General features: G+C 34.9%; 1 protein-coding gene across 3 annotated transcripts in view; it reads right to left on the bottom strand.

The window, feature by feature from the left end:
• Nucleotides 1–3,558: 3,558 nt before the first annotated feature.
• Nucleotides 3,559–14,351, bottom strand: part of CUL3 (cullin 3) — a 97,224-nt gene continuing 86,431 nt past the window's right edge. The window contains exons 14-16 of one of the 3 annotated variants that reach the window (XM_061148626.1): nt 10,141–10,327; nt 6,248–6,393; nt 3,559–4,036 (exon numbers count right to left, since the gene is read on the bottom strand). In XM_061148626.1, coding sequence (XP_061004609.1) covers nt 3,905–4,036; nt 6,248–6,393; nt 10,141–10,327 — 465 coding nt within the window. In that variant the 3' untranslated portion in view covers nt 3,559–3,904. Of the gene's footprint in view, nt 4,037–6,247; nt 6,394–10,140; nt 10,328–10,676; nt 10,743–10,777; nt 10,803–14,351 lie in introns of those variants that run through there. The other 2 variants (XM_061148629.1, XM_061148627.1) reach the window with 2 other exon arrangements.

Here is a 14,351-nt window from a genome sequence, read left to right as displayed (position 1 = left end):
GCAGTCATGTACGGGTGAGAGTTGGGCCATGAAGAAGGCTGAGTGCCCAATAATTGACGCTTTTGAACTGTGGTACTGGAGCAGACTCTTGAGAGTTTCTAGGACTGTAAGGAGATCAAATCAGTCAATCCTAAAGGAAATCAACTCTGACTATTCACTGGAAGGACTGTTGCTGAAATTCCAATACTTTGGCCACCTGATGGAAGAGCCAACTCATTTTTCCAATGATGCTGGGAAAGACTGAAGGCAAAAGAAGGCAGAGGATGAAACGGTTAGATCACCACCTCAATGGACACGAATCTGAGCAAACTCCAGGAGATAAGGGAACACAGAGGAGCCTGGCGTGCTGCAGTCCATGGGGTCGCAAAGAAACAGATGCACGTTAAGTGACTGAACAAGCAGTATTAAGCTTGGGCAACACTAGTATAATCAACAGTTCTCAACTCATGGAAACCATGTTTCAACCAAGTTAAATAACATACACAAAGCACTCAGAATAGTGTCTGGCACATGGTGATAAGTATCACATCACTGTTTAACACCCATATATTTGTTTCTACTTTGGGGAACAGAATGATTTAAACTATTTTGCTAACCTGAAATGTTTTGACATTCTTACTGATAGTGTACAAAATACTTATTGCCTGACTATACGCGCCATATTGAATACATGAGCTACAATCGTAGTACATTAACTGCTCTCCTCCCTAGACCTGGACAAAAATAGCATTCATGAGATACCATGTGATAAACAAGGCTACAAGGCAGGCAAAGATAAAACCCTGTAATGCTTATTCAAAATCTGTATTTTAAACTGTAAACAAACCAACATTATTTGGAATGAACATACAGCTATTTTCCAGAACTGGCAACTAAACACTTAGAAGGCTGAGATCATGCAAACTAGTCTCCTAGGGATGCAGACATAATTCTAAGATCACTGCCTGTCACCTAAGCCTTTCCTGCCACCCAATGTACACTCCGAGGGGTGGAGCATCATCAGTGCTTTGCTACGCCAAGATTTTTGCCAAGGGAGTACACCAGCATCTTTGGGGGTGGTGGTGGTACCTCTCTACATTTACAGTGCTACACAGGTGATCTTCACACATCCTTTAGCAAGACATGCATCCCTCTCCCGCCCCCTTTTAAAATTCACTGACATAAAGAACCTTACAATCACAACCACAGTTTATTTTGTGAGGCTGTGTGTTCCCTAATTGCAATGAGTTTTCAATCTTTAAATAATATAACTATATAACAATTCAAAATAAACACTGTCCTGGATTCAAAAATGATAGCAGAGAATTACAATTAAACAAATGAACAAAGAGTACATCATTTTTGCAGTTGAAAAACTATGTATCCATCCTCCTTAAAATTCTTCAAGTAAGTCACGAAAATCTATTCACATCAACAGGATTAAATGAATGGTTAGGATCATTGTTTGAGATTAAGACATTAAAAAACAAAGAAAAACAGCATGAATGACCTCTCGCTGAAAAGAAAGTAACGTCAAAATGTAGCCCTATGAGCTTTATGAACTAAAATAAAGCTAATGCACTAAAACATGTAAAACATGTTGGGTGATCCAATTTTGTCTTTCAGTACAGCATCATTTTTCTGACCATTCAACTCAACTGCAATTGACTGAAATGCAACTGAATGCAAAATGGCTGCATTCGCTGATCGTTCAACTGCAATTCAGAAATGTTTTAATGTATTTATAAGCATTTAGAAGCACAGATATCAAACCTGTTCTCCAAAACTAACAAGTGTGTCTCTGAATTCTACATGTGATTTGTATATATCCATACTTGAGACAATGGTACAAATTTAACTTGACTGATTTTTAATAATTCAAACCACAACCTAAATTTTTGTTTTATGTCTCAGACTTCAAATGGAAGTTTTTACATCTTTCATATTTATTAACTTGACAATAAGTATTCTATTCCCTAAAGTTATATATATATATATATATATCAATCATTTAATTAGAAACTGAGACCAATAAAAAAAATGAAATGTGCAATACCAGCATTTTCTTGTAGATAAACACCCTATCATTGTAGAAATTCCAATTGTGTAAAGTCTGAAAGGGAAACCTTTCACCTTCCCATGTTACACCTGACTGACTACTGCTCAAGTATGGTCAAAGTATCCTGAGAATAATGTTCATGATAGCTTTCACTTGTATCTTAACTATATCATGCAAAACTGGAAAGCACTGAGAAGAGCATAAGGCTTGTATTTCTACAGTACAAATGGAGACGAAAGTAAATGCAATAAGAGCATATTTCCAAGTTTGAAAGGAAAATTATAACCCAAGACGCATGGGGAAAAATATTTATGTGGAGTTTTTAATCCATATTAGAATTCAGTTTTAACTTGACCATAAATTTAAACAGATACCATCTTCTGAGACATACATTCTAATAAATGTATCAACAGTTTATCATAGTCAACCAAGGGTCAGTTGGTTACCCAAACTTATTAGTAACATTCCATTCTTCTATCAACAGAACTCTATAGTGGTTTGCCCCAATTACATATCTGAAACATTGTCTTATGAAAACAAAATGAAACAAAATTAAATAAAATTGAAGATAAAAATACTCTGAAGTTAAAATAAAGCGAACTATAATCCTTGGCAGATCAGTCAGGTAAAAAATATTGGTGAAAGTTGGAAGCACAGGATAACTGACGAGAATCTTCAGCACAAAGCACGTCTCTGAAAACATAAAATGATGACTCTCTGGATTGTAAGAGCTAAACATCCAAGAATCATCAGGTTTGAAAAATATTGCTTAATCACTTTCCAAATTGCAGCTGCAAGAACTGAAGATCTTATTAAAAAATATTAAGGTAATCATATTTATTGCATCTTTAGAATGCATTCTGAAGCGGAAAATTAACAGTGCATCCCAGCTTCACCAAAATATATATTTGAGAGGGGGAACCTAAGATATTTAGAAACAAAGTGTAGACCACATGTGCTTTTCAGAGGGGCTGAATTAAATATAACCAGCTGCCAACTTTGTGCTCTGACATACTTGAATTAGTGAGTATGTGTATACTAAACTCATTTATGTTTGCCTACAATAAATGAAATAAACACTGCCCTATACAATCCACTATTAGCAGTGAGTACAACAGCAAAAAATTATTGTACAATTTATACATACTAAAATATTTTCTTTCTCTAGAAATAATGCAGAACAAAACCTAATCATTGTTAAGAATTTGGGACATCTCAAATTACAGTAGGGAAAAATCAAATCAGGGTGTGTACTGAGCCCAAAACAAAGGTTCCTGGTCATAAGGCTATTAGATTAGTAAGTGCAAGTGGTAGAATAAAGCATGCTCAAATTTTATGCTTGGGTCTCTGTATATAATCAAACCTTTAAATTAAACAAGACGAGCTAAAGAAATGCCTTAAGCAGAGCGAGATAACTGGGAATCGTGTCACTGCTTTTACCATTATGGTTACCCAACTTATACAATGTGCAAAGTGCTAAGCAACACTACAAAAACACAATTACATGAACACTGAAGACCTGGGGAAATGAAATCCAACAATTTTTATTTTAATGAGCTGTATTTTCTAAATTTTGTTTTATTTTTTCCTGTTTTCATACAGTATTGAAAACAAAACTCAGCACATTCACATTTTCCCGAGGAACTGTAAAGATGATCTCTACAGGGATAAACGTTGTAAAGCCTGAAGCTCAATCAATTGATGTTGAAAACTCTCAAAGGGAGTAAAGGCTTGATCTGAATGGTCTAGAACATGTACTGTAATTTAATAGAAGAGATGGTCGTCTTAATATTTAATGATTTAAAAGAACTTCCCAGTCCATGCGAAGAGTACAGTCCAATAATAAATCAAGTTTCTGAACGCATTTTATGCTACATATGTGTATACTTTGCGATCCTCAGGTGTTCGTGCCAAATATTCTCTCTCAATAAGTCCTTCGATACGTTTTTTAATAACAACTGGACTTGGTAAGAATCGCGCCTTCAACTGCTGAGTTACCTAAAAGAGAAGGTTAAAAAATAAACTAATTTCTATCAGAAAATCAGAAACAAAAAATATCCCCATATAAACACACAACAATTATCTTTGAAAAGAAATGATGTACCATTTTAAGACTCAGAGCAAACTTCAGTAATTTGGTTATGAAAATTAAAAAGAAACTACTGAAAACGTCCTGTGTGGCTGGCTAGAACATATATCCTCATATGAGGATGTGAATGCTCAAGTGGATTAACAGATGAATTAGTTGGACTATATTCTTATCAATTTATACCACCCTATAGTTTAACCACTTTGAAGCTATAATCTAATGCCTTCTAAGTTACTATCCAAATTCAGAGACTCAAATTCCAGCTCTCTCACTAGCTCTGGGTCCTTGGGAAATTATTAACCTCACGAAGTTGTGTATATTAAATGAGTTAACAGATGTGATGCAGATAATGCGCCATCCCACAGTTAAGTGCTACTGTTAGTATTCTTTTCTTCAACAGCGGTCAGGATTCTAGGTCTTGTTACATCAGTAATAATGAAACAGTAACTACAGCACAGTAGCCGCAACCTGACTATGCACTCTATATATATGTCAATTTTATATATATTTATTTGATACGCTTAACTCTGCAAAGTTGGCGGTCTCACTTTACAAAAGTGGAAAATAAGCCAGAGAAGAAAAATGGTTAAGTTGTAAGTAGCAAACAGAACCAGAAGAGAGGAGAATCTAAATCCTTCTGATCTTACCTCCTTCTTTCATGTAAGATCACTCTGGATGCACTTGCAACAGTACCTTCAACTCCCTGATTCCTCTGGTTCTATCCCATAAGCATCCATTCTACAACACCCCAAAAGCCACTATTCCGTTCTTTACTAAGCTGTAGTTTTTATACCATTTGTGTGGACCTGGAGTCAACAAATGGCACCCTACAGGCAAATCAGCCCACTGCCTGTTATCTATTCTTCCTGGAACAGCCACCCTCATTTCTTATCTATGAGTGCATTCATGCTGTAACTGGCCATTTAAAAAAAGACTGCCAATCTCTGGTACAGACTGATAACACAAATTTATAGTATTCAAGTATAGCAAGTTTCCAAGCACCATAACCTCACATCCTGTTTTACATATGAAAAGAAGTCATTTTCATTTGAAATTCCTCTAACTACCACCACGTTGCACGTAACCTGTTTATCCAAGCATGTATCCACTTTCATTAGAACCACCCCTGCATCCTGCCCTGGGTTTCAGGAGGAGGTGTTCAGTAGCATCCATTAACACATCGACTGCCTGTGCATTCTCTACACAATTCTCTTGCCTTTCTTTTTCTAGACTTTAGTACATCAATTATGCCTCATCCCTGTTCTTTCCTTTTGTTTTTAAGCATCCTTTCCTTATCCTTAGACTATAAATGCAAGACAAGGTCTTCCCATCTAGAAAAAAAATGTTCAGACGCCCTAAACTCAACACATAATCCTCCAAGTGTTATTCTTCATGCCCTTTCCCACAAGACAGCATCCCAAAGGACAAGCCATTCACCTGGTAGTTTTAGCTCCATTTACTTCTCAAGGCACGGCCGCCAAATGCTCACTCTTACCAGTCCAATGAAAACGGGAAAACTAATCAGTCACCTAACTGCCAACACATATTAAATATTTACTTGATTTAGTTTTTAAATGATTTTTGAAATTACTGACTGACCACTGACCCATAATTCTCTTCCTTTGTCATGTAATACAAAGTCAACTTATAAAAATGATTTTAACTGACCTGTGGAACACAGCAGTACATACCCCCTCCCTTTTCAGTTAAAGAAACCAACCTCTATCTAGCCAATCAAGCTAGGGGCCTAGGAGTCATCTTCCGCTCCTCTTTTTCATTTCCCATGCTGTCAACTTCTCTTCCCATTTGTCTTCATCCAGTTCTCTATCTTCACCCAATACTTCATTCAGCCCTAATCACCTCTTTCCTCACTATGTCAGTGGCCTCACAATGATCTTACATCTTTACTACAAGCATGTTTGTTTTTAAGGTGTGCACATAATTTGATGCTCAGCTGTGTTTAACTATCAAGAAAGTGCCAGGCTTTTAAAACTGTGTTAATTGACTACAGTTTTCAAATTTGAAAATTGTATTTTAAAATACAACAGTACTTTCCTAAATTTAAGCTGTTAAAGTAACTTTGCCTTTTCCACATCAGTGCTGTCTGGAAGAGTCCTCACCTCTGCTACTAACACATTGTGCTGCATTTTCTTCCTAGATTTCATTATCCGCACTATAGCAGCTTCTATCTCGTGTTTTCTGTCGTCGTCCACTTTCTGCCTTGTTTCTTTCCTTTCCGGGTCAGATTCACCTTGCTTGGCAGCAACTAAAAGAGAAACAAAGACATTTACCATGTGATTATCATGCAAATTTCACACACACAATGAAAAACTGTTTATAAGCAACCTTAACCTAAAAAAACCAATTTCAACCTCTGAATATATAATTCTAGATTTTTCTTTTTAAATATTAGGAGCTTCATTTTATCGAGATAATAAAACCAATTTTATTTTTATAGACTAGAATGATTCCTTTCCTAGAAGAAAAATGGCAGCCACATATAGTTAGCAGTAAAAGTATCAGTAAATAAGTTTCACTGCTTGTGACTTCCAAAGGTTAACTAGTATCTTACCAATATGACTTCAAGTTAAGCCTCACCAAAAACACCTCAAATGGGAGAAATGTGGGGACTTTAAGAGGACAAAAGAGCATGTATTGCCAAGATTTAGCAAGCTAAATAAAAAAATTTTACAGTACCACCAGAATGTCTCTTAACAAAACTCCATTTGGACACCTCATCAATTATTCAACAATTTCTTGTCATTTATCTTAGTAATTCCTAAATTAATTTAGAATTTAGCTCCAAATAATTTGGCTCCAAAATCACTGGGGAGGGTGACTACAGACACGAAATTAAAAGACACTTGCTCCTTGGAATAAAAGCAATGACAACCCTAGACAGTACATTAAAAAGCAGAGACATTCTTTGCCTATAAAGGTCCGTATAGTCAAAGCTCTGGTTCTTCCACATAATCACGCACAGACATGAGAGCTGGACAATAAAAAAGGCTGAGCACTGAAGAACTGATGCTTTCAAACTGTGGTGTTGGAGAAGACTCTTGAGAGTCTCTTGGACTGTAAGGAGATCAAACCAGTCAATCCTGAAGGAATCAACCCTGAATATTCATTAGAAGGACTGATGCTGAAGCTGAAGCTCCAATACTTTGGCCACCTGATGTGACGATCCAACTCACTGGAAAAGACCCTGATGCTAGGAAAGATTGAGGGCAGGAGGAGAAGGGGGTGACAGAGGGTGAAATGGTTGGATGGCATCACTGACTCAATGGACATGAGTTTGCACAAACTCCGGGAGGTAGTGAAGGACAGGGAAGCCTGGCATGCTGCAGTCTGTGGGGTCACAAAGAGTCGGAACTGACTGAGCGACTGAACAACAATGCAAACTACATCCCACTCTTTCAGAGTAGTCTTACTCTGTTATTTCCCACAGTCTTCAAGCCAACTTCTCAAGAATTAAGTATCAAAGTTCTTTCTCTTATAACCTTGCTCTAACTGAAGTAGCAGAGACAGAAAAGCGGTAACTGATGCAGTTTACTTGGTTATCACTAGTAGATAGATGTGAAGTTTCTGGAGTAAAAACTGAAATATTACAAAGAACCACATAAAATATTGCTGACTTAGGCCTGGGCACACCCATGAGACAGCAGACTACAATTTAGAAGATCATTCTGGTGTGCCCATTCAGTTATTTCTAATTAGAATTCCTTGGTTAAGAATTCTACTTTCAGGGTCTTCTCCCAAGTTAATCAACACCTTAACAAAACAGAGAATAAAATTAGATTAAAATGCTCAACTAAAGGAAAAATGTTTTTCTTCAAAAATTCCATACTGTAAGGGGAAAAACAAAGATAGAGGCACTGGTTTAAATAGAACTAAAGAAACCTTAAAATCACTGTAATGTGGAGCTCTTGAGTGAATCCTGGACCCAAAAAATAAGATATGAAAATGAGACAACCGTGGACATGAAAATATGGGTAATGCATATAGATGTTTGGAATTGATTTCTAATTAATTAATTTATTTCTGGGTCTGATATAGTACCATTTTGTGGTAAAATCTTAATTCTGAGATAAGTATATTCTCAAGTATTTAAGGGATAAGTGTTATGATGTTTGCAAATTAAGTCCAAATGCTGTAGGAACTATAAACATACATGAAGGGAGAGGGAGAATGGGAAGGTAGAAATAAAGGTGCTTAAGCAAACGTGGCAAAATTTTATCGAGTATCTATTACAGTATTTTTCACTTTTTCCGCTGAGGTGAAAATACATAAAACAGTGGAGAGAAAAAAAATTTTTTTAACAACTCACTTAGTTCATCTAAATTTGGTCACCTAAATAAATATACTCCAAGACTGTGGATTATGTTTTTAAAAATGTGAGGACGGAGGTCACTCCCAGAGCCTGGCATAATATTATGTGTTTAAGAGAAGCATAACAAGGATATTTGCTGCGTAAGTTGGTACTTAAGTATCTAGATGTATCAGGAGGAATATACTTAGCACCAGAGAGAAAATTTTCACTTCCACAAAAATCAGTAAGAGCCAAGATAATCTAAGTACCATTTCAAAAAAGAAACACATTTTTCTTTACGGAATTTGATAGCTGAAAAGAACTTTAAAAAAGGTCATCTAGTCAAATTTTTCATCACATTTAACTATATTTCTTTTTTAATGAAACCTAAAATACTACACACATATATACTATATACTTAACACCAAAAATTAAAAATTTATGAAGATGACTTTTTTTGATAATCATAATACTATCTGACAATATTAGCTGGGCATGATAGAATCTTGAATTACAAAGACATTTATTTAGGATTAAGCAGGTTGAGGCTAGGTAATTCAGATCTGTATCACCACACATCCTCCAAATCTGAGATACAAGTAAGTTCTGAAATCCAAAACCTATCTCTGCCCAAAATTGCAGTCTTATGTCTTACACTAGTGAAAAAGATATTTTATTCCACAGCCACCCTTTAGCACTGTTCTATTTTTTAACATACATCTGTATCCCAAAGATATGGATCAATGATATGGTTTCCAATGAATAAACAAAGTAGTCACGGCTGTAAAGAGATACCACTTCGCTGTGAAAAAAATATCCTATTTAGAGTCAAAAAGAAAAACTAAAGTGTATATACAAAGTTCTTGAATCAGTGTATTCTGGCAGCCAACTGTATACTTAATATTAAAAATTTTAAAAGACTCTTTTATTATTAATATATAAAAAATCAGAAAATTGAAGTCATTTTAAATGCTTAACATTTTAAAATATGGTTTTATTACACAGATATATTAGCTGTATTGGACGAATTATCACTGGGAAGCTCATCTAAAAACTAGGTAGCATACCTACACTAAGAGTTTTAAACATTCAGCAAAGGTCAAGTGCCTTTTTGCCTTCTTAAATACACAGGAAATATACACCTTACATTGTTAAATATACAATAGACAGGATGTTTACTGTCATCCTAAAAAAAGCTGAACCAAAAACTGTTCACAACAGGGTTATCTCTGTTTTTAAGTTAGAGAAATAATATGGGTTTTTAAAGTTTTGAAATTTAACAAGTATTTATCAAAATATAAATAGCTGCATCTAAAGATTAAATTTTAAATAGATAACTCACAATTTTGAAAAATTTGTAAATCAGTTTTAAAAACAGACTTCATTGACTATTTGTTAATTCAACCAGTTAAAAACAATTTTTTATAAGAAAACATTCATAAAACTGTATTTCACTTGCTGAAAACCATATGAAAATAAATACTTGTTCACACTATGAATTATTTTTTCAAATGCTTACTGAACTTGGATTCAACTGCATTTTGACAGGAACATACAATGATAAAAGTCGCTTTATCTCTTAAGTCTATGTATCATGCAGCACACATTAAAACATTACTTTTTAAAAAATAGAAATTCAACATTAAGAACTTCTAAGAAAAAATATGAATGTAATTTTTAAGAGAAAAAGATAATTTCAGATACCTGTTTGAATCTTGACTCTGTGTAGTTTGGACGTGAACTGATCATTAACTGTAAATATGTGACCATTTTCTATCTCCTTTGACTTGGGCTCCTTGGTGAGGACCCGCTGTGTTGGTTTACCACAGGCGAGGGATTGCAGGGCTCTAACAAGTTCTCTTTCAGGGATATCGGTCTCCTGTTGAATTTCCTGAAATTTCACCAGATTAACAGAGTTTAACAGACTCTCTGAATTAACAGACTGTGTGAAAGATTAAATTAGTTAATTAGTAAGTCAAATTGACCAGGCAGTAGTTAAGAGAGGTAATTTCATTTAAGAAATAATTCACAACAAAAAACTTTCTGACACTTCACTAAAATCTCACTTATTTGAACACACTAGAGAAAAAGGTGGTCCAAGTCCCAGAACATCGAAAAGCTGTGTTTTTTCCTGCAGGGATATAAAGCCCAGTCTAAAAATGTCATCCAACAGAGATTAGTAGGGGCCTGCTTTAATATTTAAGTAAAAATAAAGTGTTAACCAACAAACAAATGCTCACTTTAGAAATACTCTACAATCTTCCTCCCAAGTTCATCCATACTACTCTTTGCTTAGCAACTTTTTCCTAGAAATAAGCAAAGTATAGTATCAAAGACTTACAATCCAAGTTGACCATATTTACCGCCTGTATAACCAAATGAAAAAAAATTTAAATACTTCGTAATTTATATTAAACATGAAAAGCAGTAAATTCGTCGTATACTTTTTATGTCAATGGGACAGGAAGAGAATTGTACATGTATATGATATACATCAACAGGTACTGCGTGGCTCAAGTCTTCACAATGGGATGTATCATTTTGATTCACTGTATAAGGCTGTTTTTTCCCCTCAAATGGAGCTCAGGAAGAATGGGCATAAAGATGGTGTTATTTAGACTATGTAACAGATCTGGAGCCAAGTCCCTTCACAAGACTCTGAGGAATAGTTTCAGGCTTTTTCAGAGGACTACAGGGAGGTGAGGACTGAGAGACATGTCAGTTTTAGTGATGATGATGATGATGCCCATTCCTTAGCTTCCAATGATCTCAGTACGTCTGCATACTTTAGACACATCAATGTCAATCCTAGCAAATTAAATATGTGCTCTTAACAAACAATGTTAGTTTTAACTATTATGTACATGCTAAAAGTGACTTATTTACCTACATTATTGTTTAACCAGAGTCAAAGAACCAGAAATGCCTTCTTAGGTAGAAATTCATGCTCCATCAAAAAAATTTGATAGAGTCTCAAATCTCCATTATCATGATAGATCAGAGGAATATGATTATGATTTTGCAAATGATATGACATATGGAACTACTCTCTTTCCATTCCCACAAATGAATTAGCAGTTACTTCAATTCCATTTATTAGAAATGGCAAATTTATCACATCCCAAACACTTCTGTATATACTACTCTGTTTCTGGATTCTCTGTTTAAATGAGCTATTTAGTCACACATGTCAAAAACAATTTTAACTTTGAGTTATGTTTGAGTATTAAGACACATTCCTTTCCTTCTTACTGGGCTTTCCCATCTCCAAACGCCAGCCCCTCTTTGCCTATTCTTGTGCATTCTCTTGCCCAGATGAATTTTGAGATCAGCTGTCAAATTTCACAGAAAATAAATCTACAGGTTTGGATTGAGACACTGAATTTATAGGTGACTTAAAAAAAAACAACGAATTCCTTTATAACACATAGCTTTCTCATTCAGGTACACTTACCCTTCCATAGTCTTTACTCTTACTGCCTTTTTGGTCTAAGTCTTACACTTTCTGTGTTAGAATGATTCCCAAAACGACTATGATTATTAAAATATCCCTTTTCTTATGTCATTTTCCGATTAATTCTGATGCAGAGAGAAGGGACTTACTAAAAGCAAGTCTGATTTATAGAAAGATTTTTCAACCAAATTCTCAAAAAATAATTTCTTAGTTGACTATTATATTTGACAATCATACTGTCTGTAAACTTTGTCAACTCTTGATATCTGTAAATATCATTCCTTTTTCTTTTTTAGTGTGTTCATTAGGACCTGCAGAACAAGGCTGGACAGTAGGAGTAAAGGCAGGTATAAATCATTCCAAACCTTAAGGGGAAGGTGTCTAATATTTTACTACTAATTATTGCTTGCTTATTAGGTCTCTCATTAGGTACACCCTTTCGCCATTAAGGCATTTTTTCTATTCTTAGGTGGTCAAGAGTGCACCATCAGGAAATAAGAAATCAGGACTGACTTTTCTCATATGCTTTGTGTACATCCGTAGACATCACTGATTTTTCTCCTTGAACTGATGTCTGGTAATATGGAAGGCATTCGGTTAATTCTATTATTATTATAAAATTTCAATAGCTCTCTGTTAACAAACTCCTCTGTATTCCAGGAAGAAACCCTACTTGGACAGGGTGGATTATTATATCAAAACACTGCTGAATATAACCTGCTAATAATATTTTATTTAAGATTTATATATTTATTTTGAATAACCTATAGCTTCCTTATCTTTTTTGTATTTTCCTAGTTCAGTTTTAGTAATAAGGTCATGCAGCCTAAGGTATTTCTCAAGAACAATTTGTGTATTTTGTTTTCGGGTTCAAAGTTCCCAGTATAACTTTCAATTTTAATTTGCTGTGTTAATTCAGATCTTTAATATCCTTCTTTTTTATTGTATAGTCAGTACATATGTGAGGGCGTTCTGTAGCAATGGAGTTACCTATTTCTCCTTGTACTTTCAATCATTTTCCTTTATGCGTTATGTCACAATAATGATTTAATTTCTCGATGAAATACCACTGGTGTCTAATGATTTTCTATGCAAATTCTGTCTGACATTAACTCTGCTACTGTCAATAATTAGCTTTTAGTCTCATTCTCAGAAATTTTAAATAAGTATTAATAAAGAACATTCAGAAAAACATGTATTAATATCCATACCTCTTTCAAAAATTAAATGCTAGTTACTAAAATCTACGGTACAGACTACCATTAAATATATATTTTGGTATTTTAGCTGTTCTAAATCTCAATATGGACTACTTTCCAAAAAATATATAAAAAGAGGAAAAAGTCTCTGGAGCCTGACCACTATGGATTAAATGTGATACTGTAATAAATGCTACCTTTTGAAGGTAGTTTCCAAGATGGCCCACAGTGACCCTGGTACGTTTTAATCTTGTGTGGTCCCCTCACTGTATCAGGGGTGACGTTAGTGACCAACAAAATAAGGAAGTGACAATATGTGATTTTCAAGGATGGATCATAAAGGCACTGCAGGTTCTACCGGGGTCTCTTGGATCACTCACTCTAGGGAACGTTAGCCACTAGGATACAAGGACAATCAAACAGCCGTACCTGGTAAAGCCCACATGGAGAGGCTCTAACACCCCCTAAGGTTGGTAACAGCCAAAACAAACTTTCCAGTCATGTGGAAAAAGGTGCAAACCAATAGTATTTTCCAGTCCTGACAACATTAGATGACTGAAGCCCCAGCTGACATCTTAACATAACCTCATTAAAGATTCCAAGCCACAACCACCCAATCAAGCCCCTCCTGAATCCCCAACCCAAAGAAACCACAAAAGATAACAAATTGTTAGTGGCTGTTTTACAACATGAAGCTAAGATTTGTTATGGAGCATTAAATAAAAAATACTCTATTTTACTGAACTCATAAAGAAAGAATATTTGAAGAGATCAGCTTCATTTAATAATTATTAAATACTTTTAACTATCTTCTCTAATATGTGAAGATATTTGCAAAATAGCTGTCTAATAGAACTTATGCAGCTGACTATAAGCACACAGTGTGAATGTGTGTGCCTTTTCACCATTGTCTGGTTCGAGATGCAAGCAGAGGTTTTGGAGCCATACGAATGGCATTTTACATATGCCACGTATGCTCAGGATTCTGGTAAGACACAGCTAAAATTTAAAATATTAGAGTAATTTTCTACTTAATTTTTCCTTCTATCTAAATCACTTCTTGTTAGCCTCAATGATCCCAACCAGACAGGGAAGGAGAAAAGCTTGAACCACTAAAATTACTAGCAATTCCAATAATGGTTTAAGAAAATGCATTTATGTTTTTATTTATCCCATTATTTTTTACCAGCTCTTTATAAAGCAGGACTCTGAAAACCAAATCTAGCATTTATTAAGTAGCTTATTTGTTTAAAATATATTAT

This window comes from Dama dama, chromosome 8, assembly GCF_033118175.1.
Source record: "Dama dama isolate Ldn47 chromosome 8, ASM3311817v1, whole genome shotgun sequence".
In the NCBI taxonomy this organism is placed as follows: domain Eukaryota; kingdom Metazoa; phylum Chordata; class Mammalia; order Artiodactyla; family Cervidae; genus Dama; species Dama dama.
Note: the sequence above shows the minus strand (reverse complement) of the source record. Positions and strands in the feature narration are given on the sequence as shown.